General features: G+C 43.2%; 1 protein-coding gene across 1 annotated transcript in view; it reads left to right on the top strand.

Moving 5' to 3' along the window:
• Positions 1 to 24902, top strand: part of Chd6 (chromodomain helicase DNA binding protein 6) — a 218395-nt gene that overhangs the window by 164333 nt on the left and 29160 nt on the right. Inside the window, exons 18-27 of the mRNA XM_008850984.2 lie at positions 6557 to 6721; positions 8344 to 8523; positions 10379 to 10489; positions 12107 to 12309; positions 12891 to 13090; positions 13350 to 13509; positions 15369 to 15458; positions 16632 to 16735; positions 21603 to 21732; positions 23325 to 23385. Of these exons, the coding sequence (XP_008849206.1) occupies positions 6557 to 6721; positions 8344 to 8523; positions 10379 to 10489; positions 12107 to 12309; positions 12891 to 13090; positions 13350 to 13509; positions 15369 to 15458; positions 16632 to 16735; positions 21603 to 21732; positions 23325 to 23385 (1404 nt within the window). The remainder of the gene's footprint in view (positions 1 to 6556; positions 6722 to 8343; positions 8524 to 10378; positions 10490 to 12106; positions 12310 to 12890; positions 13091 to 13349; positions 13510 to 15368; positions 15459 to 16631; positions 16736 to 21602; positions 21733 to 23324; positions 23386 to 24902) is intronic.

Below are 24902 nucleotides of genomic sequence, written 5' to 3'. Positions count from 1 at the left end.
CTTTTCTGGTCCAGAGTCTTACAGTCCACTTAAAAGTCATGACCTCTCAGCCTCCAGCCTGTGGCAGCGCCCTGTCTTTCCTCACTTCAAGACCTTGACACTTTAAATGATACTGGCAGGTTTTAGAATGTCCCTTAATTTGTATTGATATTTCTTAGATTTAAGGTTATGTATTTTGGACAAGAATATCATAGAGATAGAGAGAGATGATGTTAGTCCTTATCAGTGGATCCTAGTGGGGTACATGATGTGGCTGTGTCTAATCACTGTGATAATTACTTTGACCACTTGTTTAAACAGTGTCTACCAGGCTTCCCAATTATAATTTTTTTTTTTTTTTACTTTTTAAAATTAGTTGAGTATCTTATGAGTACATATTTTGAGGTCTTAAAAATATCCTGTTTCTCCAGGCATGGTGGCGCAGGCCTATAGTCCCAGCACTCGGGAGGCAGAGGCAGGTGGATCTCTGTGAGTTCAAGACCAGCCTGGTCTACATAGTGAGTTCCAGGACAGCTGGAGCTACAGGTCTCAAAAAGACCAAAAAAAAAATCAAGATCTGAAGCCAGGCATGATGACATACACCTGTAATCCCAGTAGTTGGGAGGTGGAGGCAGGAAGATCAGGAGCTCAAAGCCAACCTTGGCTATATAGCAAGTTTGAGACCAACCTGGGTTACACGAGACCCTGTCTCAAATAAATTAAATAAATAAATAAATAAATAAATAAAAGAAATCAAGAAATCACTGGGCTACTAGGTCTGCCCACTGCTAGACCATCTGTGTAGACAAAACCAGGAAATAGCTGTACATACACGACACAGGCCTACTCATACTACAGACAACCGTTCCCATTGAGATTACTAATTGCAGTCCATCACCGTTCACTGTAGCCTTCCCTTCTTATTTGTAACTTCTTTCTGTGGCAGAGAAGCACATCACAATGTAGTCACTCACTCAGTTCTGTCATGAATATCAGATAGTGTCAGAATTGCTGACCAACATTTTGTGAAAAATAAATTTACTAAAACATAGCATCTCTCTATAGTAGGTTATTTTATCTGTAATATTGCAGTATATAAGCAAAGATGGTTTTTCGTTTCTTAATTTTCTTCCTCACCTAAGTTCTTTCTCTCTCCCTCTCCCTCTCCCTCTCTCTCTCTGAGAGTGAGAGAGGTAGGGGACAAAGAGAGAGAGTGTCTTATGTACCCCTGGCTGACCTCAAATTCACTATGAGGCAAAGACTGGTCTTGAACTCGGCCCTCCTCCTTTGCCTCCCAAGTGCTGGAAGTACAGGTGTGCAGCACCACACCCAGCTGAGAAGTCAGTTTCTAAAATTCAAAAACAAAATGAACAGTGTAGTCTCTGTATTAGGTAGACAATGTAACTTCCAGAGAGGAATTCTACATATTTAATATTTTTACACAATTTTTATTTTTCAACTGATACACTTTTATCTAACTAGGCTTACATTTTATTCCAATTTACTTAGCTTTTTTTTTTTAACCTGTCTCTGAGTGTGTAAGTAGACATGTTTCTTTTGAGAATAAATTAGGGGCAGTAGACCCATTTACCCACCAACACTTGAGCCTCTCTCTCCTAGGTGCAGAGGCCTTCTCTTGTGTACCCATTTTTCAGTTCTCAGAACCAGGAAGTAAGAACTTTATTCTTTAATCATCTAATCCGTGTTCAGATCTCAGTTCTGTTTTGTTCTTTTGTACCTATCATCTCTAGTTCAGGACCCAGTACAGGACTGGCCACTCCATTTACTCTTTGACCTCCTTTAATCTGGATATGCATCCATCTTTTCGTTTTCTTTGAACTTGAAACTTTTGCAGAGCGGTAGATGACCCCTCTGTGTGTTGCTCCTAATTTGTGTTGTTGGTATTTCAGGATTTCAGATTTGTTCCTGAATTGATAGTCTTCTCGGTATGGCAGATCCACAGAAACTGAGGTTCATTTGTCTGATGATCTTCGCTTTGATTACATAGATTTCTCCACTCTGAAGTAGCTGGTTTCCTAAGTAATTTTAGAGAAATATGTTGGGTCTATACCTGTTTTGCCAAATTTTTGTTTGCTGGTTTTAGTTTCTGTTGGTTTTCTTTCCCTGAGTTAGTCATCACTGTGATGGTTACAAAGTGCTGATTTTCTAACTCTGTCGCTTATTGATGTGTTTTTGTTACTTGGCATTCCAGTATAAAGGTTTTTTTAATTTTTCTCATTTATTTGTGTTAGTATGGACTCATGGGTATTTTTTTTAATTATTATTATTCAGTGGGTTGTATAGTATCTTTTAGTATCTTTCTTTTGGTGTGTTCAGATATTCATACAGTTGGCCAGTAAGAGTCTCTTACAAGTGTGTGTGTGTGTGTGTGTGTGTGTGTGTGTGTGGTGGTGGTGGTGGTGGTGGTGGTGGTGGTAATTAGTCTTATGCATGCTAGGCACACACCCGCCTGCTAATTAGATCATCAGCGTTTTTCTTCTTATTTTGAGTTGTAGTCTTACTAAGTTGCCCAGGTTGGTCTTGAACTCACCTATGTGATCAGCTAGGCTTACAATAGCTGGAATTAGAACTGTGTATGCCCAGCCTAGCTCAAGTCACATTTTCCTTCCATTGAGCACAGTGGTGTGTTTGGGGTTTATCTTACACCTTTTCTGCTTCAGCTCTCCCTGCAGTTAGCCACTTCTTTAATGTGCTGTGGTCCTGTGGTGTAGAGAATGGTATTTGAGAGACAAGATCTAAGAGTTAGTAGGAGTAGGCATGTCAGTTGCTACTAGGGTTACATTGCTTCTAAACTTCCTAAGTGTACATAGCTAGAATGTACATAAAGAGGAATAAAGTGTAAATATGTGTATATGCATAACATTCACTCACTCATACAGGTATATAAATATATGTACATACATGAACACATACATATGCATCCATATGTTCCTGTATCTGTACATATATATTTGAATGTACACATATACTTGTCACCATTAATACTATATTCTTTCCATCTATTCTAATACTATACAGCTTATTCTTATTCTAATTTTCATCCTTTTTGGGGGGGGCTCTTTTTGAGACAGGGTCTCTGTAGTCCCAGCTGTCCTAGAACTCACTATGTAGACCAGGCTGGCCTTGAACTCAGAGAGGTCCGCCTGCCTCTACCTCCCAAGTGCTGGGAATTTTCATCCTTTTTATGTTTACAAATTTCTTCTCCAAAAAGTAAAGCCCTACTCCTATGACCCCCCGTGCCCCCAAATATTTACTGTAAGGTCAGTCATTTCAGAATTGCTAATGTCTGTACTGCAGAAAAGAAACCTGCTTTCAGGTGTATTCTGAAAACATTGTACTTTGACTATACATGCTTAGCAGGATATATAACTGTAAGTGATGAGAAGCAAAAGGGCTAAGGATATGGCTCAGTTGGTAACGTGCTTGCTGTGCAAACATGAATAACTGATTTCAGTTCCCCAGACTCTACATTAAAAATCCAGGTTTGGGGGGCTGGAGAGATGGCTTAGCATTTAAGAGCCTCTTGCAGAGGACCCAGGTTTGATTCCCAGCACCCGCATGGTGGCTATGACCCATCCTTAACTCCAGTTCCAAGGGAATCCGAAGCCCTCTTCTGACCTCCGTGGCATTGTACAACACAGGTGCACTCACACGCATGTAGGCAGTAACTACACTCATACACATAAAATTTAAAAAATAATAAATAAAAATATATTTTTAAAAACCCAGGTTTGGCCAGGCTTGGTGGCTCATGCCTTTAATCCCAGCACTCGGGAGGCAGAGGCAGGGAGATCTTTATGAGTTCAAGGACAGCTGGGGCTACAAGGAGACCCTGTCTCAAAAAGACCAAAAAAAAAAAAAAAATCCAGGTTTGGTGATGCATGGGAGGCAGAGACACAGGAGCTTGGCCAGTCATTCTAACCACTTTGGCCAGCTTCAGGTTCAGTGAGCGATCATGTCTCAAAAAGTACTGTAAAGAGATTGAGAAAGACACCTCTGGCTTTCACATGCACCCACACCGATGCGCGCATGCATGCATACATACACGCGCACTATCATATATTAAAAGTTTTTAACCTGTTAGTTGATGCTTTTCCTGGGCTGCCGTAGTATTGTTTTCCTGAGACTGTACTAAACAGGCAGGTGTGAGATCAGTCAAATGAATAATGATACTGATGCCGTTTGAGAACTGAGGATCTCACTAAACAACATCTCCAGGACTTGATGTTTTTAAAATATCAGTAGTAGGCCTAGAAATAACCAAACTTAGATGAGTAAGCACCTCTAAAGGATTTAGATTATTGGCTCTACATTCCTTTTCCACTTTCTGCTTATGGCTGGACTGCTTCTTAGCCACTTGCCCCAAATTCTGGCCAAAAGGGAAGAGTGAACTGTTCTCACACCATGAAAAACTTTGCCGCCACAAAGCATCCAGGGTCTGTGCTGCTGACATTGCCTGGTGGTCTTGCACATGAGTTCCTGTCCAGCAGCTACATGCTCCTGTGCCTCCCAGAAATTGACTGTCAACGAGAATGGAAACAAGTTCTGGCTTCCCTCCTACCCTGAGAACAACTTTGTCATTTGGGTTATGTAAACTTTGGTCACCAAGATGAACTCTTAAACAAGGAAAACCACTGAAACAAACAGTACCCAGCCCAGGCCATGGACTCTTGCTCAGCCCGAGGTCTGAAACTCTCTGGGCCCTGCTACAGTGGTCCTTTCCTGTGTGCTCTTCCCAGTGGCCCCTCATCAATCTCTGTGCTTCACAGGCTTTTCAGGCTTTGTGCTACTGTAGCATTGAGTTACAAGGTGTTCTGGTGTCATTTCAGCCATAGAATTAGTGGAAAGATTTGGACTCTAGCCAAGGTGAGTCCCTGATAGGCAGACTTAAGCATAGCTACTTAGACTCATCCTCTTTTCCTGTGCCCTGGGCTTTCAAACTCATGCTCACTGGGATACCAGCTTCCTTTAAATAGCCTAGTATTATTAGAGCCAGAGACCTTACTGCCACTCTAAACCTGGGATCCTAGTAAGACCATGAGGCAGAGGCAGCAGTCTGAGGGTACAGTCCTGCTCGGTCACTGACTCACTCATTGCAGCACCATAGCTGTATCCTCACTGCTCTGGCTCACCTCTATCGAAAGCAAGAAGGAACTCAGGTCTGCAGGGGTGCCTGCAAGGCTGGCATATATGGCATGGCCATCCCTTCTTGATGTCAGTAACACCCTTCTCTCCTTACATGGGGGAGGAACATTCCTTGCTAAAAGAAACTAGGATTCCTTTCCTTTTAAAAAAAAAAAAAAAAAAAAAAAGGTCAAAACTCTATTAGTCAGTTCAGAGGATGCTATTTTAGAAACTGATTAAATGAAGAAAAAGAAGCAAATGTTTGATTTGTTTTTTTCCTTAATAGTATTAGGGCAACCAAAATAAGGAGAGGAATTGCGTCTAGGTTGTGATCATCAATTCCATAAAAGGCAAGCAGATAAACATGTACCTCCTGATGGAATTTGAGAGCCCATCTGTGAAATAACCTTGCCAGAAGTCAGATCGTAGCCTAATCAAGTCTCAAGCTGTAACTTCTAGTTTAGAGGAGATACATGAGACAGGTACATTGCATTAGCAAGTAAATTGCATTTGGAAAAAAACTGTTAAAGGCAGGAAGTATCAAAGAGAACCCCTTGAAACACCAGCTGATGGCAGTATGTGGGCTTTATTTCACTCCACACAAATAAGGAAACTTAAATATAAATTGTGAGATATGCAGGGAGGTTGGAAGACTAGCTAGATGGTTGTTAGTAAAGATTATTGCGGGAGTGGGCATCACATAGCTCAGAGGTAGAACACTTGCCAGGCATGTATGAGACCCTTGGTCAATTAATAGAGTCCAAAAAACAGATTTTTTTTTTTTTTGGTCTTTTTTGAGACAGGGTCTCCCAGTAGCCCCAGCTGCCCTGGAACTCACTGTGTAGACCAGGCTGTTCTTGAACTCACAGAGCTCCACCTGCCTCTGCCTCCCAAGTACTGGGATTAAAGGCATGCACCACTACACCCGGCTATAGAGAATTATTTTTAAGTGTAGGAATAGTAATATGGCATCTTTTATCGTTACAAGTACATAATGATGAAAACCACTCTGATGCCCAGGATTCACCTTCTCACCATACTGGAAAGTAGGAATGTAGCAGAAAGGAAACGAGTGTCCACAGGGTTATTATGCTTTCCTCTATTTTTGTCTGTGTTTAAATTTTTCTGTAGTAAACTTTAAAAATAGAGAAGTGGTGCTGCCACCTCTGAGACGTTTCCCAGAAGTAGAGCAGTATCCTGACCATGAATCTCACCTCACAAGGTGCCTGCATACAGACCCCAAGCCAGGACAGTAGGATACCATGCCCTCCTGTTCCGTTGCTGGGCACAGAGTAGTCAGTCATCTATGGGTAAAAGAGTGACCTAACCATGAGAGCTGACCACTCACGCTACAGAAACTACTGTGAGTGTGTGTGTGTGTGTGTGTTTGTGCGTATTATATATGGTGACACTGTATGCTGACCCTTCCCAGGCTCAGGCCCGATGTCATCGCATAGGCCAGAGCAAAGCCGTGAAGGTGTATCGCCTAATCACTAGGAACTCCTATGAGCGAGAAATGTTTGACAAGGCCAGCCTGAAGCTGGGCCTGGACAAGGCTATTCTTCAGGACATCAACCGAAAGGGCAGCACCAATGGAGTGAGTATACTTGTGCCTGCCCTGAAGCATTAAGGTGCACTTGTCTGGCTGGAGAGCTCATTCTGTGTTCCCTTTCACTGTTTGAGTCAGTCCCCACATCATTGCTGGGTAATTCCGTACAGCAGAGAATAATCTGGCGTCAGTCTCTGCATTTTCTTAATTGGTAAAGAAAATCTGAGTCACAGTTGTGTGGAAGGGCTGCTCAACATGCAGTAACATTTCAGTAACAGGTTTAACCATGCCTATCACAACTTGTAGGTTTGACATTCTTTTCTGTGTGAATATACATTTGTTGCTCTGCTTTGTCTCACCACAGACTTTGAACTTCTTGATGATGTAATGGAATCAATGTTGTGTCCCCCATAGCTCCTAACAGTGCATAGCACTTTAAAGATATTCAATGTGATGGCTAATGAGTAATGAATAAATAAGTTATCTTGAAATGTGACAGTTAAAAATGTTTTCTAGCTTGGAATGGTAGGTAGCACATGCCTATAATCCCAGCACTTTGGGAGGTAGAAACAGGGTGATCAGGAGTTAAAGGCCACCCTCTGCTATAAAGTGAGTTCAAGACCATTTTCGGTACATAAGACCCTGTCTCTACGGCTGGAGAAATGATTCAGCAGTTAAAGAGCACTGGCTGCTTTTGCAGAAGACCAGGATTCAAATTCCAGCACACACATGATGGCTCACAGCCACCTGTAACTCCACTTCCAGGGGATCCAGTGCCCTCTTCTGACCTCCACAGACATTGCATGACACAGTGCACTTACATACATGCAGGCAATACACTCATACACAAAATTTAAAAAATAAAAGTAATAAAGACCCTGTCTCCAAAAAATGGTTTTTTGGGGGGGGGTCTGGGTTCGGGAGGGTTAAAAATTACAACTAAGGTTCTAAAGTACAAAGCAGCATATCTTCTTAATCTCTCTGCTTAGGGAAGCAAAATGGAAAATTAAAACCTTAGTCCAGATGTTCTATATCCTCTTAGCTATGCCTGCGTTGCTAGCTATAATACTCCACATTACCCATCCTGGGAGTCATGGAATTCCCTCTTGTGACTGAAATAAGAGAACCAGATTCTAAATTAGAACCAGGAAAGGGTGTTTTGAACTCCATTTCCTGTTTTCAACAAGTGGTTGAAAAGATCACACATCACAGGGATCCTTTTTGTAGTAAAGGAGTGACATCATTTCCAATACAAATGTATTTATTTAATAATGAATAAATCATTATTTCTCAGCTCATGTGGTACATCTGGAGGCTTTTAAAGATACACACTCAAACTAAAACTTTAAAGTAAGATGTCAAGTGCATCCTCTTCACAGGGTATAGTTTTAATGGTTTATGACATTTGATGATAACCAGTGTCCTAAAGAATGTTAGGCCTTTGGTTAATGTACTAGACTTTATTCCATAGCTCCTTATAGAGACTAGCCTGCCTACCTGCCCGCTCTAGAAAGTAGCCAGGGCACCTTTATCTGATTTTCATTTGATTTGTTGTTCTGACATTTGCAGTTAGTAGAGGAACTGTATCCTTAATCATGAAGGCCACATTTGAGGCTATTTTTCTCCTGTGCATTCTCCACTTTGTAAGTATCCTTTGGTGACCTGTTCAGGTACAGCAGCTATCAAAAATGGAGGTGGAAGACTTGCTCCGGAAAGGTGCTTATGGAGCCTTAATGGATGAAGAAGATGAAGGCTCCAAGTTCTGTGAAGAAGACATAGACCAGATTCTGCAAAGGAGAACCCACACAATCACCATCCAATCTGAGGGGAAAGGGTCGACTTTTGCCAAGGTATAAGACCTTCTCTCCATAGTCATTGGGTGGAAGGGAAGAGAACGTGTTTTTCTTATTTTTTTCTTCCTTGTCGATTTCCAAATGCAGCCTCTTTGACATTGTCCACCTGCATATCTAATCAGTGTGACCCTGAGGATTTAGTGCCTCGAAGGAGTCACAGATAGATACTAGTCTGTACTTTATTCTGTCTACTCTTTGCAAGGACTGCTCCAGAATCCTTAAGTGGACATCCTGGTTCTCTTATGGAGCTTTCCTTGAACACTGTCAAAGGGTGGACCTTCAGTATACATTCCATTCCTCAAACTCAAGCAGATATTTTCATTTCATAGGAAGAGATTTTGTGGAAGATTCCCAGCTCTAGGACCACCTTCCTCTACCGTTTGGGACACTCGGTTTAGAAATCTGCAGATTACTTTTAGATTGCCCTGGCTGCAGGCTCTGCCAGTTCTTATGGGAGCTCTGTGACCTCTGGTTCTGTCTCCCATTTGGTGGCTCATGTCAAACTTGTTCAGTAGGATATTTTGTGCTCTGTAGGGAAAGTCAGCTGCTGGAACTAGCTAGCTTGCCCTGGGGATCCCCATCTCTACCTCCCAAGTGCTGGTGTAACAGACAGCTGCCACATCTGTTAAGTTTTTACATGGGTTCTGAGGATCCAAACTCCACTTCTCATATGCACACAGCAAGCACTTTATCCATTAAGCCATCTCTCAAGCCCCCCCAGTGCCATTTTTAATGTTACCAGATATATGGTAACTGTAGAACTGAAAGGAAAAAATTCTTAAAGCGTTAATCTTTTAGGACCTAGGAGCTGGAAATGTAACTTAGTTGGTAGAGTACTTGCCTCACATGTGTGAAGGCCTTAGGTTCAGGCCCTGGTAAAACTCAGAAAACTCAGCAGGGTGATTCCACCTATAATCCCAGCATTGCTGGGGTAAAAGCAGAAAAATAAGAAGTTCAAGGTCATCCTTGTCTACATGAGTTCAAAGTTAGCCTAGGTTGCATGAGCCCTTATGTCAAAGAAAAGGAATAAAATAAATCTTTAGCTAAGGATGGTGGTACAGAGCTGTCATCTAGTACTTGGGAGGCTAAAGATCACAGATTCTAGGCTAACCTGGATTACATAATAAGATCCTATCCAAAAAATAATAATAGTTTAACCCATTCAACCTGGGTATGAAGATGCATACCTGTGATTCCAGCTCTCCAGAGGCTGATAAGGCAACAGGATTCTAAGTTTGAGGCCAGCCCAAGGTACTTGATTTCACCTTATATCAAAAAAATAAATAGGGGGCTGGAGAGGTGGCTCAGCAGTTAAGAGCACTGGCTGCCCTTACAGAGACCCAAGTTTCATTCCCAGGACCCACATGGCAGCTAACAACTGTTCATAACTCCAGTTTCAGGAGATCTAGTGCCCTATCCTGGCCTCTTTGAGTTATTACACGAGATGGATGTACTTAAACACATGCAGACAAAACACTTATACACATAAAAATTAAAATAAGTAAATAAATTAATTTTAATTAAATAAATAAGAAAGCAAGCAAATCCCTTTTACAGGCAGTTAGGCACCAGGCTATACATTGCTATATTGCCATTGTCTTCAGGGTTGTCTTACTTTGAAGTTTTATGTTTCATGAAACCAGTCCTATGGGTTGAAATTTCAATTTCCACATTCAGTCTTTTTAAAAAGGTGGGAATAGTTTTGAGATTTCACATTCGTGTTTTGGAAGTGCTGTTAGGGTTTTTAATTTTGGCACTAAGATGAATAACATACTTGCTTTTGGTGCATTTGAAATGACAGTTTTATTTGTGCTGTGTTCAGACTCGTTTGTCAACCCTCTGTCCTTCACAGGCGAGCTTTGTGGCTTCAGGAAACAGAACAGATATTTCCTTAGATGATCCTAACTTTTGGCAGAAATGGGCTAAAATAGCTGAATTAGACACTGAAGCAAAGAATGAAAAGGTAACAGCATATTTTATTTCACTGAACATTTCATTGGGGGTCTCCTGTACCATTCCTAGATACCTCAAGTCATTATTTAATCCTGAGTCTTGAATGAAGAGCTATTGAAACAGACATAAAACATGACTGGCACATAGGCAGTCTTGGTAAACGGTAACTATATACAGTTACGGTGATCTAATGGGACATACAGTCTGCTGGGCACGCAGGAAGTTAGATGAAGACAGAGATGAGACTGGCACACAGGTCCAGTTCAGCCTCTCTTTCATCCCAGGTTTATGCTGTTTACCTTGATTTCAGTATTTCCTGTAGAAGCAGCCTCATTCTGACAGTCGAAAGAGGTAAAAAGCATGGCAAAGAAAATGGTTGCTGGCTTTACCTCCATTTCTTTAGTTGTTCAGTTTGCATGAGATTCACTGTGGGAATGAAACCAGAGTATGCCTTTACTCTGTGGCCCTTGACCTTAGCCAGACAAATGGAAAGGAACTGTTAAAGGCCCTAGACAGGCTCCAAGGTCACATCATGAACATAACTGTCACCAGTGCCTGGCCAACTGTGCAGCTCCCATAAAATGTCAGTTCCCTTCCTCTTCTGTTAACCGCATTACCTCTTTCAGGGTAAGTACACCTCGTTTTCCTCTGTCTTCTCAGGTGAGGGTTGGACCCTTGTTCAAGCCTGGGAGACGCTTCTTACAATGCAAGTCAGTGAACAGCAACCAGTCACGGCTATGTGCCTGCAGGCCTACTGGTGGCTGGTTCAGGTTCTTCTCTCCAAAAAGAAATGTGGTTTCTCCTTCTTTAAAAGGATTCTGAACCCCTGTAGTTTTCTGCTTGAAGTACCATACAGTGTCACAATCAAGGAGCCACTGTGTGGGCAGGACAGTTGGGGAGAGAGGAAGGAAGAGTTCCTGCCCTGTGGGCGGCAAAAAGCAATGGGAACATTGCATGGTAGGAAGCAGGGTCAGTGAGGCAGGGATGGCACTGGAAATTTGCTATCTGGACTGTATGGAGAAGTGTTTGCCTGGCCTTGGGATGTCAAGATACGGAGCTGGAAATAGTGGGACTAGAGAACAAGGAATTGGTTTGGCCAGGGAAGTCACTAAAATGAAATTCCTAAGCTAGGAATGTTGTCTTTTGGTAAAAGGTTAGTAGATAGAACCAGGGGAGACAGATAATAAAAGCAGCAGGATGTGTTTGTCTTCAGAAAGTTGCTGAGCAGATGGAATTCTCTGACCTGTCCTGTCTCCAGAGCACCAACTGCTCTCTGCATGCCAGGCTGAACAGCTGGGCTCCCCACTATAGTCTTTCTTGACAAGAGCAGACTGCCACTCTGGGCACTGGGAGGCCCTGCCTGCTAGAATAGTGGCAGCACAACAGATGGTGGTAGACAGTACTGGGGACCAGGAAACACAACTTAAGCAATTCCCAGAGAATCCCCTGTGCTGGTCCTATGTCTATGGTCATGGAGACAGCAGGTAGGCTGTAAAGAGCCTTTCTTGCCAGAGGATAGCTTGGGGTGCTCCCTTCTCAAATGCATCCTGAGAAGCGGCCGCAGGATGCTTGTACATCGTGATGGTAGAGAGAAGAGGCTTCCTCCCATAATCTTCTCCGTTTCTAGGAAAGCTTAGTGATCGACCGGCCTCGTGTGAGAAAGCAGACCAAACACTACAATTCTTTTGAGGAAGACGAGCTCATGGAGTTCTCAGAATTAGACAGCGACTCAGACGAAAGGCCCACAAGGTCCAGGCGCCTCAGTGACAAAGCCAGGCGCTATCTCCGAGCCGAGTGCTTCCGGGTAGAGAAGAACCTGCTCATTTTTGGGTGGGTATTGGCTCTGCTTGGTGGTGGTACTGCTGCTGCTATTATTTTCCCACTCTGTTTTTCAACATGTACGACTTGGGCAGTTTCTCTCTAGTCCCCTCTGGTTACCAGCTAATGAGATCTGCTGACACAAGAGAGCTCTGCTTTGTAACTGGAACTCCCCTCGTCACTGTGCTCTGTCACCTTAGTGTAGACATACCATGACCTCAAATGCATGTCACAGTAAATCTCTGATACTAATTTCCTAAAGAGTTAGTGCAATAAATGTTACTCAAGGCCTTATTTATGGGGCAGTTACTACAGCTGCACTCAGCCAATTCCAGACTTACTCCCTGTCCCTAGTATTTTGGTTTATCACTACTTAACAACCTAGCAACCATATGAATCATTGTCTAGGTCACCTTAGTGATGTTTTGTTACTGTCGACACATAGTCCTCACAGGCCTTTCAGGACAGTTTCTGGGATAACTAATAGACCTATAAGAGGATGGGAAGCATCTTGACTCTTAATCCCTACCATGTGGAGGGTGTGTCTGTGGCCCTTCACAGACCTTCAATACCTTCTGTATTCCCACCATCAGCTGGGGCCGGTGGAAGGACATCCTGACTCATGGGCGCTTCAAGTGGCACCTGAATGAGAAGGATATGGAAATGATTTGCCGTGCCCTGTTGGTATACTGTGTTAAGCATTACAAGGGGGATGAGAAGATCAAGAGTTTCATTTGGGAACTGATCACACCTTCCAAAGATGGGCAAACTCAGATCCTCCAGAACCACTCAGGTGAGAGGTGGAATGGCTGTGTTCTCATTTCTCCCTTGGATCCTCCTTAGCTGTATTGTATTGTTTTGTTTAAGGACAGCTGGGCTCTCTTGCAGTTCCCCATGTGTGTTCCTGCTCATTTACCAAAGTTTCGTAGGAAGCCTCCCAGGGAGTACCATACATGGCCTGGTTGCTTCTGCAACTCAGCCCAACCCAAGTTAATATCCAAGTTGAAGCCCCCTTTGCTCATCCATAGCCCTGTACTGTCTCTCCAATCCAGGGTTGTCTGCCCCAGTCCCCAGAGGAAGGAAAGGAAAGAAGACGAAAAACCAGCTATTGCTTCCAGAACTGAAGAATGCAGACTGGCTGGCCACCTGCAACCCAGAGGTGGTGTTGCATGATGATGGGTACAAGAAACACCTTAAACAGCACTGCAACAAGTGAGTGTGCCCCTCCATCTTCCAGAGGCAGCCTTGCTCAAACTGTTTGGCTTCTGGGACTTCCGCAGGGAGATCACTTCATGCTCCTAAACTATGTCCCATGCAAGATGTGGAAGACAGGATTAGGGACCTGGGGCATAAACTAGATCTGAATTCCCTTCACTATATCATAGCTAGAACTTCTTTAACAGTATCTCTTCGCTCTTACAATGCATTGTATACCCTCAGGATTCTTTCTAACTTGACTCTTGAGCCAGTCAGGACATCCTGTCTCTGCCTCTAAGCCAGGCCACATTGGCATTTTCTCCTCTGATCTAATAGAAATTATGCATTTTAGAGACTTCAATCCTGCATTCTTTTTAATAGGTCACATATATATGTTAAACCCTTCTGTCAGAAATAATTTTTCTTCCACCTCCAGTTCCTCCATTGCCTTCTCGAGTTGGCTGAGGTTACCCTGGTTCCTCAAAGATACTCTGTGTGATACTGACATATATGAATATATAGCCGATAGCCTCCTTTTTTCTTCCTTAAAATCAAGAGTGTTGTACATAGTATTTGTAATCCCTTTCATTACACAAGTTATTTGGAGGTCAGTTCTTATTTAAGTACTATCATTGTACACAGGCTTTCCTCACTGGTCCTGTTTAGGCTTTCTTTAATGGCTACCTTGTTTTTTGTTTTTTGTTTATTGTTTTGTTTTGCTTTTTTTTTGAGACAGGGTCTCCCTGTAGCCCCAGCTGTCCTGGAACTCACTATGTAGACCAGGCTGGCGTTGAAGTCACAGAGATCCGCCTGCCTCTGCCTCCTGCCTCTGCCTTCCTGAGTGCTGGGATTAAAGGCGTGTGCCACCATGCCCACTACATTGTATATTTTATGTGTTTGAGTTTTTGGCTGCACCCATGTCATTCAGTGCCAGCAGAAGTCAGAAGAGAGTATGAGATCCTTTGAATCTGGAGTTACAGGTGGTCATTAGCCACCATGTGGGTGCTAGGAACCAAACCTGGGTCTTCTACAAGAGCAGCCAATGCTCTTAACTGCTGAGCCATCTCTCCAGCCCCCAAACTTACACTCTTGACTGGTATTGAGTCAACTGCAAGTGCTCCTCTAGGCCTCTTTGCTGCTTCGCTTGAGTATGAAGCATTTCCTCTACAGCCCTGTCCTCTGCACCTGTACTTCCTCCCTGTGTTTGTGCACATTTAGCCTGGACCTTGACTGTCAGCTTCTGTGTTCTGACTCTTGGTTGGTCTGGTTTCACACTGGACTTTTAGGTGCCTATAGAACACGGTTGAGTTGTTTACTTTGTTACAGGCTTCACAGCAGGGCACAGGGTAGATGGTAGTTGTCCAACATATACTTAATTGCCTTTGCTGAAACATAATTTGGGAGCATTGCCATGGAGCCTGTGTATAGCCCATGCAGAAGCAAAGTGAATGAAGGACCTCAGGAGAGAAAAGTATTTGTCTCACTGTGTGCACATGAGATTGAAGGCACATTCAGCAGTACTCACTCTTTCATAACTCTTAAACTGATAATTGGCTTCTTAGAAGCCGGCTCTGCCTCTGGTCTTTGTAGCCATGTAGAAAGATCAGGAATGAAGATGTTGCCGTCTGTCTCTGCTCTGTCCTTTGGCTCCCAGAGTAGTCTACCAAGTAAGGGAGATGGTTATTTTCTTGGGTTAACACAGGTGATCCTAGTAACATCTGGCATTGATACTTGCTGTCTTGTTCTGGTCTGTGTGTTCTGATACATCCCTTCCTACTACTAACTGTTCAGGAATGCTCAGAATTTCCCTGTCTTAATTAGGTGATGTAGTTATAGGTACCTCAGTATTTGCATTAATGTGTTCGTCTTCATAGGGTGCTTTTGCGAGTCCGGATGTTATACTACCTAAAAGCTGAGATACTGGGAGAAGCAGCTGATAAAGCATTTGAGGGAACTCCTGCCAGGTAAACACCAACCTCAGCTGTCAGTGTTAAAGAATTGACATAAATTGCCAGTCATAGACTGACCAGACTGTTGCTTCAGGAGACCCATGTTCTCACACTGTCCAGGACAAGCTACCCAGATTGTAAATGGGTGGGTAGAGAAAAACAGCCTCTACTTTCTTCTCAGTTCCTCACTGGTCCTGTTTAGGCTTAATTTAGCCTTGGTGAGCAGTTGTCATAAGCATGGCAGCAGTCATCCCAAAAAGTTGATACCTCCCATGACACTGTGGAGACAGACCAGTGGGTTTTTTGAAAGCTGGGAGCCATACTGACTTCATAAAAGGAGCTGGGCCTGTCAAGGAGCAGTCGGGCTTGTGTCATTCATAGTAAGAGCCTGATGGAAGGATAATTTTCAAATGCAGCATCTCTGGCAGTGGGGAGGGAAGGGAGGAACTAGATGTGCCTCCCTCTAACCCCCAAAACCTTCCAAGAGCCAGAACTCAGATGGAGGAAGACAGTGAGCTAAGAGTCCATTGTGCAACCTCGGAACATGGAAAGGAACTTGGAGGGGCTGATACCACAGGCCTGCCCATTTAGCATGCCTGCCAATCCCAGCGTGTCTGCTTCCCAGGCAAATTACACTCACCTTTTTGGCTGAGAACAATGCAATTCATGATCAGTTTTGATCAAACAGACCACTTACTTTCTGAAAGGCCCTATTTATATCCCAGATTGCACAGTGCAACCTTTGAGCCAGATGATTAGATAGTATTTTAAGGATTCAGTCATATCTCAGTTCAAGCACTGGGGGAAATTTAGCCTTCAAATAACCAGTGTATCACAGACTTTTGCTGTTGTTCCCAACTTAAAGTTACACATGTCAAAACTGTACACATTGAGCGCAGGGCCAACTGGTAATGGATTCTCTAAAGGATACTTCAGGATTGTCCTTCCATCTCAAGTGGAGTCTAGACATCAAGTTCATCTGCTTAAATATCTCCATGGGTGATTCTGACACAAAGCCTGATTAAGAAATATTGACCTGTAGCCTTCTGAATTCTTCTCTTAATTGTTACTTTAGCATCTGAGCATGCAACTAGGACTGTGCCTTCTTACCAGGGTTGGGTCAGTAGCTTTTGTGTCATTTGTGTCTGTGTGGAAGGAACTCTTAAGTCCACACCCTTCCTTCCATAGGGAGCTCGATGTGCCTCTGCCCGACATCGACTACGTGGAGATCCCTGTAGATTGGTGGGACGCTGAGGCTGATAAATCCCTTCTCATTGGCGTGTTCAAACATGGTATGTTTTTTTTGTTGTTGTTGGGGGTTTTTTTTTGGTCTTTTTGACACAGGGTCTCCCTGTAGCCCCAGCTGTCCTAGAACTCACTATGTAGACCAGGCTAGCCTTGAACTCACAGAGATCTGCCTGCCTCTACCTCCCGAGTGCTGGAATTTAAGGCGTGTGCCACCACGCCCGGCCACATGGTATGTATTTTAAGAATGCTTTCCCTTCTGGATCTATTCTCCCTGGAAAGATGATTCAGGTAGTCTTCACTTAGCTCTACACATTCCTTCAAAACCCCAACAATCCCCTTGTCTAATTCTTAGAAAGCTGAACATCATCTCTGCCTACTTGGAGTCTTGATCAGATGAATGTGTGTGACTCATGACAGTTCTATGAATATACTATTAAGAAACTTCAAAAGAGTAACTGTGGTCACAAAGAACATATTTGATATTTTATTTTCCTAACTTGCTGGTTTGCATTTGAGATGGGACTGCATCCACCTCATTTATTTGTGCGTGTGCGTGTGTGTGTGCATGCGCCCATGTGTGTGTGCGTGCGAGCGTGTGTGTGTGTGTGTGTGTGTGTGTGTGTGTGTGTGTGTGTGTGTGTCATATGCAGGAATGTGTGAAGGTGTATTCACATGCATATTAAAGCCACAGGACATCAAGCATATTCTCTTATGAATCTCCACCTTATCCGTTGAGACAGTTTCTCTCAATGAACCTGGCACTCACCTAGCTCATCTAGGCTAGCTGACCAGCAAGCCCCAGAAACCATCCTATCTCCATCTCCCCCAACACTGAGGTTACAGGCACACACAGCTGTGCCTGGTTTTTTACGTGGACTCTGGGGATCTGAACTCAGGTCTTCATGCCCTCACGGCAAGCACTCCTACCAGCCTTCTTTGTTACTTTTCTGTTGGTATGATAAAATACCCTGACAAAAGCAACTTAGAGGAGAAAGGGTTTATCATGGTGAAGACATGGCAGCAGGAGTATGAGGCTGGTCTGGAAGTCAGGAAGCAGAATGATCATTCACACAGGAAGCAGAGAGAAGAGGAAGTAGAGCCAGGCCATCAAACCTCAAAACCCACCACCCCCAGTGACATACTGCCTTCCAACAAAGCTCCACCTCCTAAAGGTTCTTTCTATAACCTTCCCAGACAGCACCACCAGCTAGAGATGAAGTGTTCAAACACAGGAGCTTATGGAGGACTTTTCGTATTCAAACCACAGCACCAATTGAGCCGTCTTCTCAAATTCCCTGTCATTTATTCTGAACTATCCTGGTGTCTGGCCTAATGCTTGGTATATAGTAGGTACTTACTGTTACTTGAATAAAGAAATAAATTAATGAGGGAAAGTGCTAGGTTTTAGCCCTTCATTTGTATGCAAAATTCTAAGGTCATTGGGGGAAATCTATATATCCTTAGTTTGTATCTTTGCCATCTTGATGTTAAAGATGTAAGCACATATGTCTAGAAAATCTTTAATTTGTTTGGTTTCATTTTTTGTTTTTTTGAGACAGGGTCTGGAATTCACAGAGCAGGTTGGCCTTGTTCTTAGAAAGATTCACCTGCCTGTGCCTCCTAAGTGCTGGGATTAAAGAACTGTGCCACCATACCCAACAAATATTTAATTTATTTAACATTAGAAGAGATTAAAGAGGACTAAGGTTTTTAATAGCTTGAGAAAACTGAAACAAGTACCTGTCTTCACTTCTAACTGTCTTAAGAGTCTGGTCTTGCTTTCAGCTGACTGATCATTGTTACCATCACAAAGTCACCTCTGCCTCTCCTCCATGCCTTGGTTAAGTGCACTATAGCACCTCAACTATTTTCTTTGTAAAGAAACTCTAGTTTTGCATATACATCTCTCTTCAGACAACCTGCTTAAATGAGAAGGTTCCATCTTCAAGCCAACCCTAGTAGAATAAGCTGAGTCTTCTTCAGTTGGGACTCTAGCCTGCAGCAGAAAGCCCCTAAGGCAAGCCTAGTTTGAATGATGCTCTTGACAGCTTTCAAATGTATTGACAACTGCTCCGTTGGGACACATGACACGACAAAATATACAGTATAGAGACTTACCCAGGAGGGCACATGAAGGATCCTAGCCTACTTCATGCTCTGTTAAGTAGAGCGCATGGAGTCAGAACGCTCATGGACAGTTAACCTCCCTCAGTGGTAAAGGAACAGTGGAAGGAGGAAGGCTTTCACCGTCTCTCTGTCTTGATTTCACCCCTCTCCTTGAGAGACAGGCAGTAGCAGGAATTTCCTTAAGATGGGCATATTGGGAAATTTTGATGTAAACTAAGATGGGAAAAGTGAAAATTAGTCTTCCTATAACAATAATTGGAAGAAAACAAGTCTTGGGAAAACTGACTCACCTAGTCTGTCAATTTGTTGAATGATTGCAACGTCGGGCCCTGCCCTAGAGGCCGAACAGAATAATGAGGGAGACCCAAGATTCTATTCCTAGAGAGCCCACAGTCTCATCAGAGAGACTTACAGTGATCAGATCACCATTGTAAAGGATAAGTGAGTAAAAAGAACAAGACAGCCATTTCTCATGGCATGTGCTTCAGTGATAAGATGGCAGCAGCACCTGTCAGAGATGACAGGAGAGTCACATTGCGTTAAAAGAGTGCAGAGGCTGGAGAGATGACTCTGGTTAAGAGCACTGGATGCTCTTGCAGAGGACCCAGTTTCAATCCCAGCACCCACATGGCAGCTAACAACTGTCTGTAATTCCATTTCCAGGGGATCCAACGCCCTCTTCTGTCTTCCATGGCCATTGCAGGATATGGGAGTGCACTTACACACATGCAAGCATAATACTCGTATATGTAAAATGAAAATAAATAAATGAAAAATCAAGTGCTGGGCCGGGCGTGGTGGTGCACACCTTTAATCCCAGCACTCGGGAGGCAGAGGCAGGCAGATCTCTGTGAGTTCAAGGCCAGCCTTGTCTACATAGTGAGTTCCAGGACACCTGGGGCTACAGGGAGACCATGTCTCAAAAAAAAAAAAAGATCAAGTGCCTTGAACTGGAGAGATGGCTCAGCAATGCTACTCTTCCAGAGGAGCCAAATTTGGTGCCAGGTGCTCATACAGGTGAAGGACAGTGACAGGAGAACAATACCACGGTGGAAGTGGACCCAGCAAAGTGAATAACCAGGCTGGTTCTCAACTGCATTCAGCTCTTCCATCACCTACCAGAGGGTCTCACATGCTATAGAATGAGAGATTGACTTCATTTATGACATGAAACATCACAAGAATTTTCACTTTCACAAGTGTTCCCCCAAAAGTTTGTATGACAGTAGATTTAGGTCTTTTGCTTAAACAAGTCCTATCTCATAATTGTTCAGTTTGACAGAATAACACATTGTTCTCATGCTTGGACTTTCTCAAAGTATAATGGTGGCCAGGAGGTGACTCATCAGGAAGCTGTCTGCTAAGCAGGAGGACCTGAGTTTGTATCCCTAGCACCCACATTAAAGCTAGGCATAGGAGTGTGCACCTGGAGCCTGATGCAGGGAAAAAGGAAGTGCAGATGCAGAAGGATCCCCAGAGCTTGCTGGCCAGCTGCCCTCGCCAGCTGCTGAGCTTCAGGATCAGGGAGGGACCCTGTCTCCAATACTAGGTGGCAGGCACTAGGGGAAGACCCCCAATGCCAACCTATGGTCTCCACAAGTACACACATAAAGTACAAGTTGTTTTTTTTCTTCATTGTTCTGCCTTTAAAGTTCATCTCTGGTTCAAAATACTCCTATTTGCTTTGGAGGTGTGCTGAGCAATTCAAAGCCCTGGCCAGTGTGTATTGGGATTTTTTACTGGGTTTGTAATACAGAACAGCAGGTCTTTTAAGCCCAATCACAGTGGTCCTCTTTATAATTCAGCCCTTGCATCCATCATTTTGTTTAGCTTCCTCTTCTAGCACATAGGCTAGAGTGGGACTGTAAGAAAACGAGACCTGTGTTAAATGAGAATGTCCGCCATAGACTCCAAGTATTTGAACTTTTTTTTTTTTTTGAGTCAGGGTCTCACTGTAGCCCCAGCTGACCTGGAACTCGCTATGTAGACCAGGCTGGCCTTGAACTCATAGAGATCCACCTGCCTCCTCAGTGCTGGGACTAAAGGCATGCGCCACCATGCCCAGCTGTATTTGAACATTTTGTCCCCACTTGGTGGCACTATTTTGGGAGGTCTTAGAAGGTGTGGCCATGCTGGAAGAAGCATGTCACAGAGGGTGGGTGGGCTTAGAAAAGCCTTAAGCCTTGGTGGATCTCCAGTCACACTCTGCTTCCTGTGCCTGCTTGAAGATGTGCGCACTTAGCTTCTGCTCCTACTCCAGACACCTCTGCCGCCACACCTCCCCACCATGATGGACTCTTGCCCCTTTGGAACCATAAGCTAAATAAACTCTTCCTTTTATAAGTTCCCTTGGTATGGTGTTTCTATCACAGCAACAGAAAATAACTAATACAACCCATTGAAAACATAACAAGGTGTCAAGGAATTGGAGGAAGAAGTTGTAAAAGCAGTTCATCTGGTATCCCTTGCTGTCCAAAGCTGCAAACCACTGAGAATTACATCTGTGTACTGTCTCTATTCACAACCACAGAGTGTTTACATAAGCTACAGCCTTTCTAAGAAGCTGCTCAGAAGTACCTGCAGGACCTTTCCCAGTTTGGAAGTCTCATAAGGTCTCATTAATCCTAAATAAGCTTTTTCTTTTTCTTTTTTTTTTTTTAATTTTGTCATAATTCTTAATAAGAAAAACAAAGTAAGCATCTAGGGCTCAGGGCAGATCTGATGAGTTCTGACATGACTTGGTGAGTTCTGACCTGACTTCTGAACTTCTCATTGCTCACTCAGGCTATGAGAGGTACAATGCTATGCGGGCAGACCCAGCACTCTGCTTCCTAGAGAAAGTCGGAATGCCTGATGAGAAGTCCCTTTCTGCAGAACAGGGTGTTGCGGATGGAACCTCAGATCTTCCTGAAAGGTGAGAAGCCACATCAGCCAACTCTTACATCACCTTCCCTGTCACCAATGTATGTCCTATTCCACATACATCCAACACTCTGTATCTTTTCCTCAATGTCTAACATCCCTCTTAAGCCTTGCTATGACTGTGTCCCTGAAATTGCTTCTCTGGGTCCATCCTACTATGCCGTAAACTTGTTCTTTGACTCAAATTCCAATTTTTGTCCTTCATGGAGTTCCTCAGGCTGCCTGCTATCCTGCCTTGCTTGTTACCCACACTCACGTTGTGTCTCCTCAGGGGGCTCTGAAGGAAGACTTAAACCTCTTATACCTGGATGAAAACTACACAGAGGCATAGCAAATACAGGCCTCCTGATCATAAAGTCTCTCAGCTGGCCAGTATCACTTACAGGTTTCACAGCCTCTCAGGTGGACTTTGGAGCCACTCCCTAATGGCTGTGTCACTTTGGTCTGTGGAGGGTTGCTATACAAAAACATGTGGAAGTACCCTCTGGCTGAGTTTTATTTATGGTTTGCATAACCCCAGAAATATGTCAATTCTCAAGGAAAGCTAACAACAGCTAAAAACAATAGCTTTCCAAAGTATACAGATTTTTTGGAAAGCCACATTTACTGCCTGGATTATATGTTATAAGCTTTTGGCCAAATTTTTCTCCCTCTGAGTATCAGATAATACTTTGCATTGCCCAGAAAGGCATTTCCTGTGGACATGCAATAAAAATACATGCAATAAAAAGACATTAACAAAGACCCTAATGACTAGTGATCCTGGTGTTGGTTAAATTGACTGCTTCAGGAAAAACACTCCCTGTCAGTACCTGAGTGTAGCATGCGATTTTATAGTACGTGTGGGGGTGGGGTTGGGGGGGGAGGGACTCTCCTTTCCAGTTATACACTGGAGGTAGGTAGAGTCTCCCACTTCCTGAACGTGGGCAACAAGGACAAGCATATTTAGGACAAGCATATTTATTTCAAAGTCCGTTTTAAAAGAATCGTGAAAAACAGGCATCAGCAGTAGTTAAGCTCACAGGAGAAGAAATGTTAAACAGCTGAGTGTGACGTCATAAGTGTGATGGCAAGGACAATAAAGTGCCCTTCCTTCTCTGCAGTAGACAGCTCCCTTTCAGGAGCCTGTTTCTGCCAGATGAAGAAGGAAAGAGTCACTCCTTTGGTTGGGGTGGAACTTGATTAGCACAACTTTCAGTCTAGGCTATTCTTACCCTTCTGTCAGCCCTGTATGCAGACAGCTCTTGATGGGTTCGAATGGCCTTTTTGCTGATGGTGTCATGAGCAGCCAGCCTCTAAGTACACTGGAGCCTCGTGTGAGGTCTCAGTTGAGTGGTCATCTTTGCCCACCAAAGTGATAGCCATTTTGGTAAAAAATGTCTCTTTTTACCAAAGATGGTAAAAACCTTATCTAAGAAACTTATCTAAGGTTCTCTGAAAAGAAAGGAAGAATAATTAAGATTTGACTGCCAGTGGAGGAAGAGGTCTATTGATTTTCCATTTAGTCAAGGATTTCGGGGGTTTTCTTACAAGCATGCTGGTAATAACATAATTTTTAAGTGGTATATAATTACTTTTATTTAGAGGCAACATAGATAAAGAAGAGAGTGCTGAGGACAAGTTAGATGGTCTCCAGAAACAAACGGTGAGTCAGATTTGCTGCACTGGTAATTATGCTATCTTTCCTACCAAGAGAGAATTCCTCATGTTGGGAGCAACAGTTTCAGAGAATTTGATTGCATTGCTGCAGTTGCACTGTATTGTCCCCAGGAGTTTATTACAGACAGTGTGGATACAACAGATTTGATTATGTTTTAAGTCTAAATTTTTTTTTCCAGATAGCTTCAAATTTAAGATGCAGTTGTGAAATAGAGTACAGAGAGACCTATGTACCTTTTACCCAGTTTCCTCCCATAGGAGCATCTTGTAAAGTTACAGTTTAATATCCAGGATGCTGACATTGATGGACGCAAGATATAGGGCATTCTTACAGCTACAGAAGTCATGCCGCCATCTTAAACCACATCCATTTGTCATCTTCTTCTACCTTCTCAGTCCCTGGCAGCCATGATAATCTATTCTCCATTTTATATCTGTCATTTTAAGAACATTCTGTATTATAAATGGAATCATGCAGTATGGACCTTTGGCAATTGGCTTTTTTCACTTGGCATAATTCTCTGAAGATTTATCCAAGTTGTTATATACTAACCATAGTTCCATAGTTCCTTTTTTTGGTGGTTTTTCTTTTGAGGGGAAGGATTGCTGAACAATATTCTGTAACATGATTGTGTGCCATTTCTTTAACCATATTTTAAGAAACTGCCGTGCTTCAGAGTACCTGTGCCATTTTATAGTCCCACCATCAGTGCATGATCTGCTTTCCACACATCCATCCTACATTACGTTTGATGCTGTCAACTGTTTACTGAATTCTGATACTTGTGTACTGATGCCTCTTTGTGTATTTCCCTAATCGCCAGTGATGCTAAACATTGGTTATGTGCTTCATTACCATCGTTTCTTAAGTTTTGTTTTTGTGTATATGAGTGTTTTGCCTGCATGTCTGTATGTGCACTATGCGCATGCTTGGTGCTGAGAGGCCAGAGAAGGTGCTGGATCCCCTAGAACTGGAGTCACATGCAATTGTGAGCTGCCATGTGAGTGCCAGGAACCAGACCCAGGTCTGCAAGAGCAGCCAGTGCTCTTAACTGTTGAGCCACCTCCCCAGCCCCTTCATCATCTTTATATCCTGTTCAGCTAGATGTTTCTTCATGTCCTTTACTCATATTCTACTTTCATTGTTTCGTTTTAGAGTTCTTGATGAATTCCAGGTACTAGTCTTTTGTCAGATAGTGGTTTGCAGGTACTTCCTCCCATCTTGTATTTTTGTCATTTTTTATTTTTATGTGTATGAGTGTTATGCTTGCATGTGTGTAAGTGCAGCTGTGTTGGACAGTGCCGTTGGGGACAGAAGAGGGTGTCTGATCCCCTGAAACTGGAGTTACAGATGGTTGTTAGCCGTTAGCCGTCATATGGGTGCTGCTGGGATTCAAATCCAGGTCTCTGCAAGAGCAGCCAATGCTCATAACCACTGAGTTCAATTTTGTCATTTTTATCCTTTTTTTTTTTTTTTTTTTTTTTTTTTTTTAAAAAGGGTTC

Source organism: Nannospalax galili, unplaced genomic scaffold, assembly GCF_000622305.1.
Source record: "Nannospalax galili isolate Female #2095 unplaced genomic scaffold, S.galili_v1.0 scaffold205, whole genome shotgun sequence".
Taxonomy (NCBI): domain Eukaryota; kingdom Metazoa; phylum Chordata; class Mammalia; order Rodentia; family Spalacidae; genus Nannospalax; species Nannospalax galili.
This window is presented reverse-complemented; position numbering and strand designations above follow the sequence as displayed.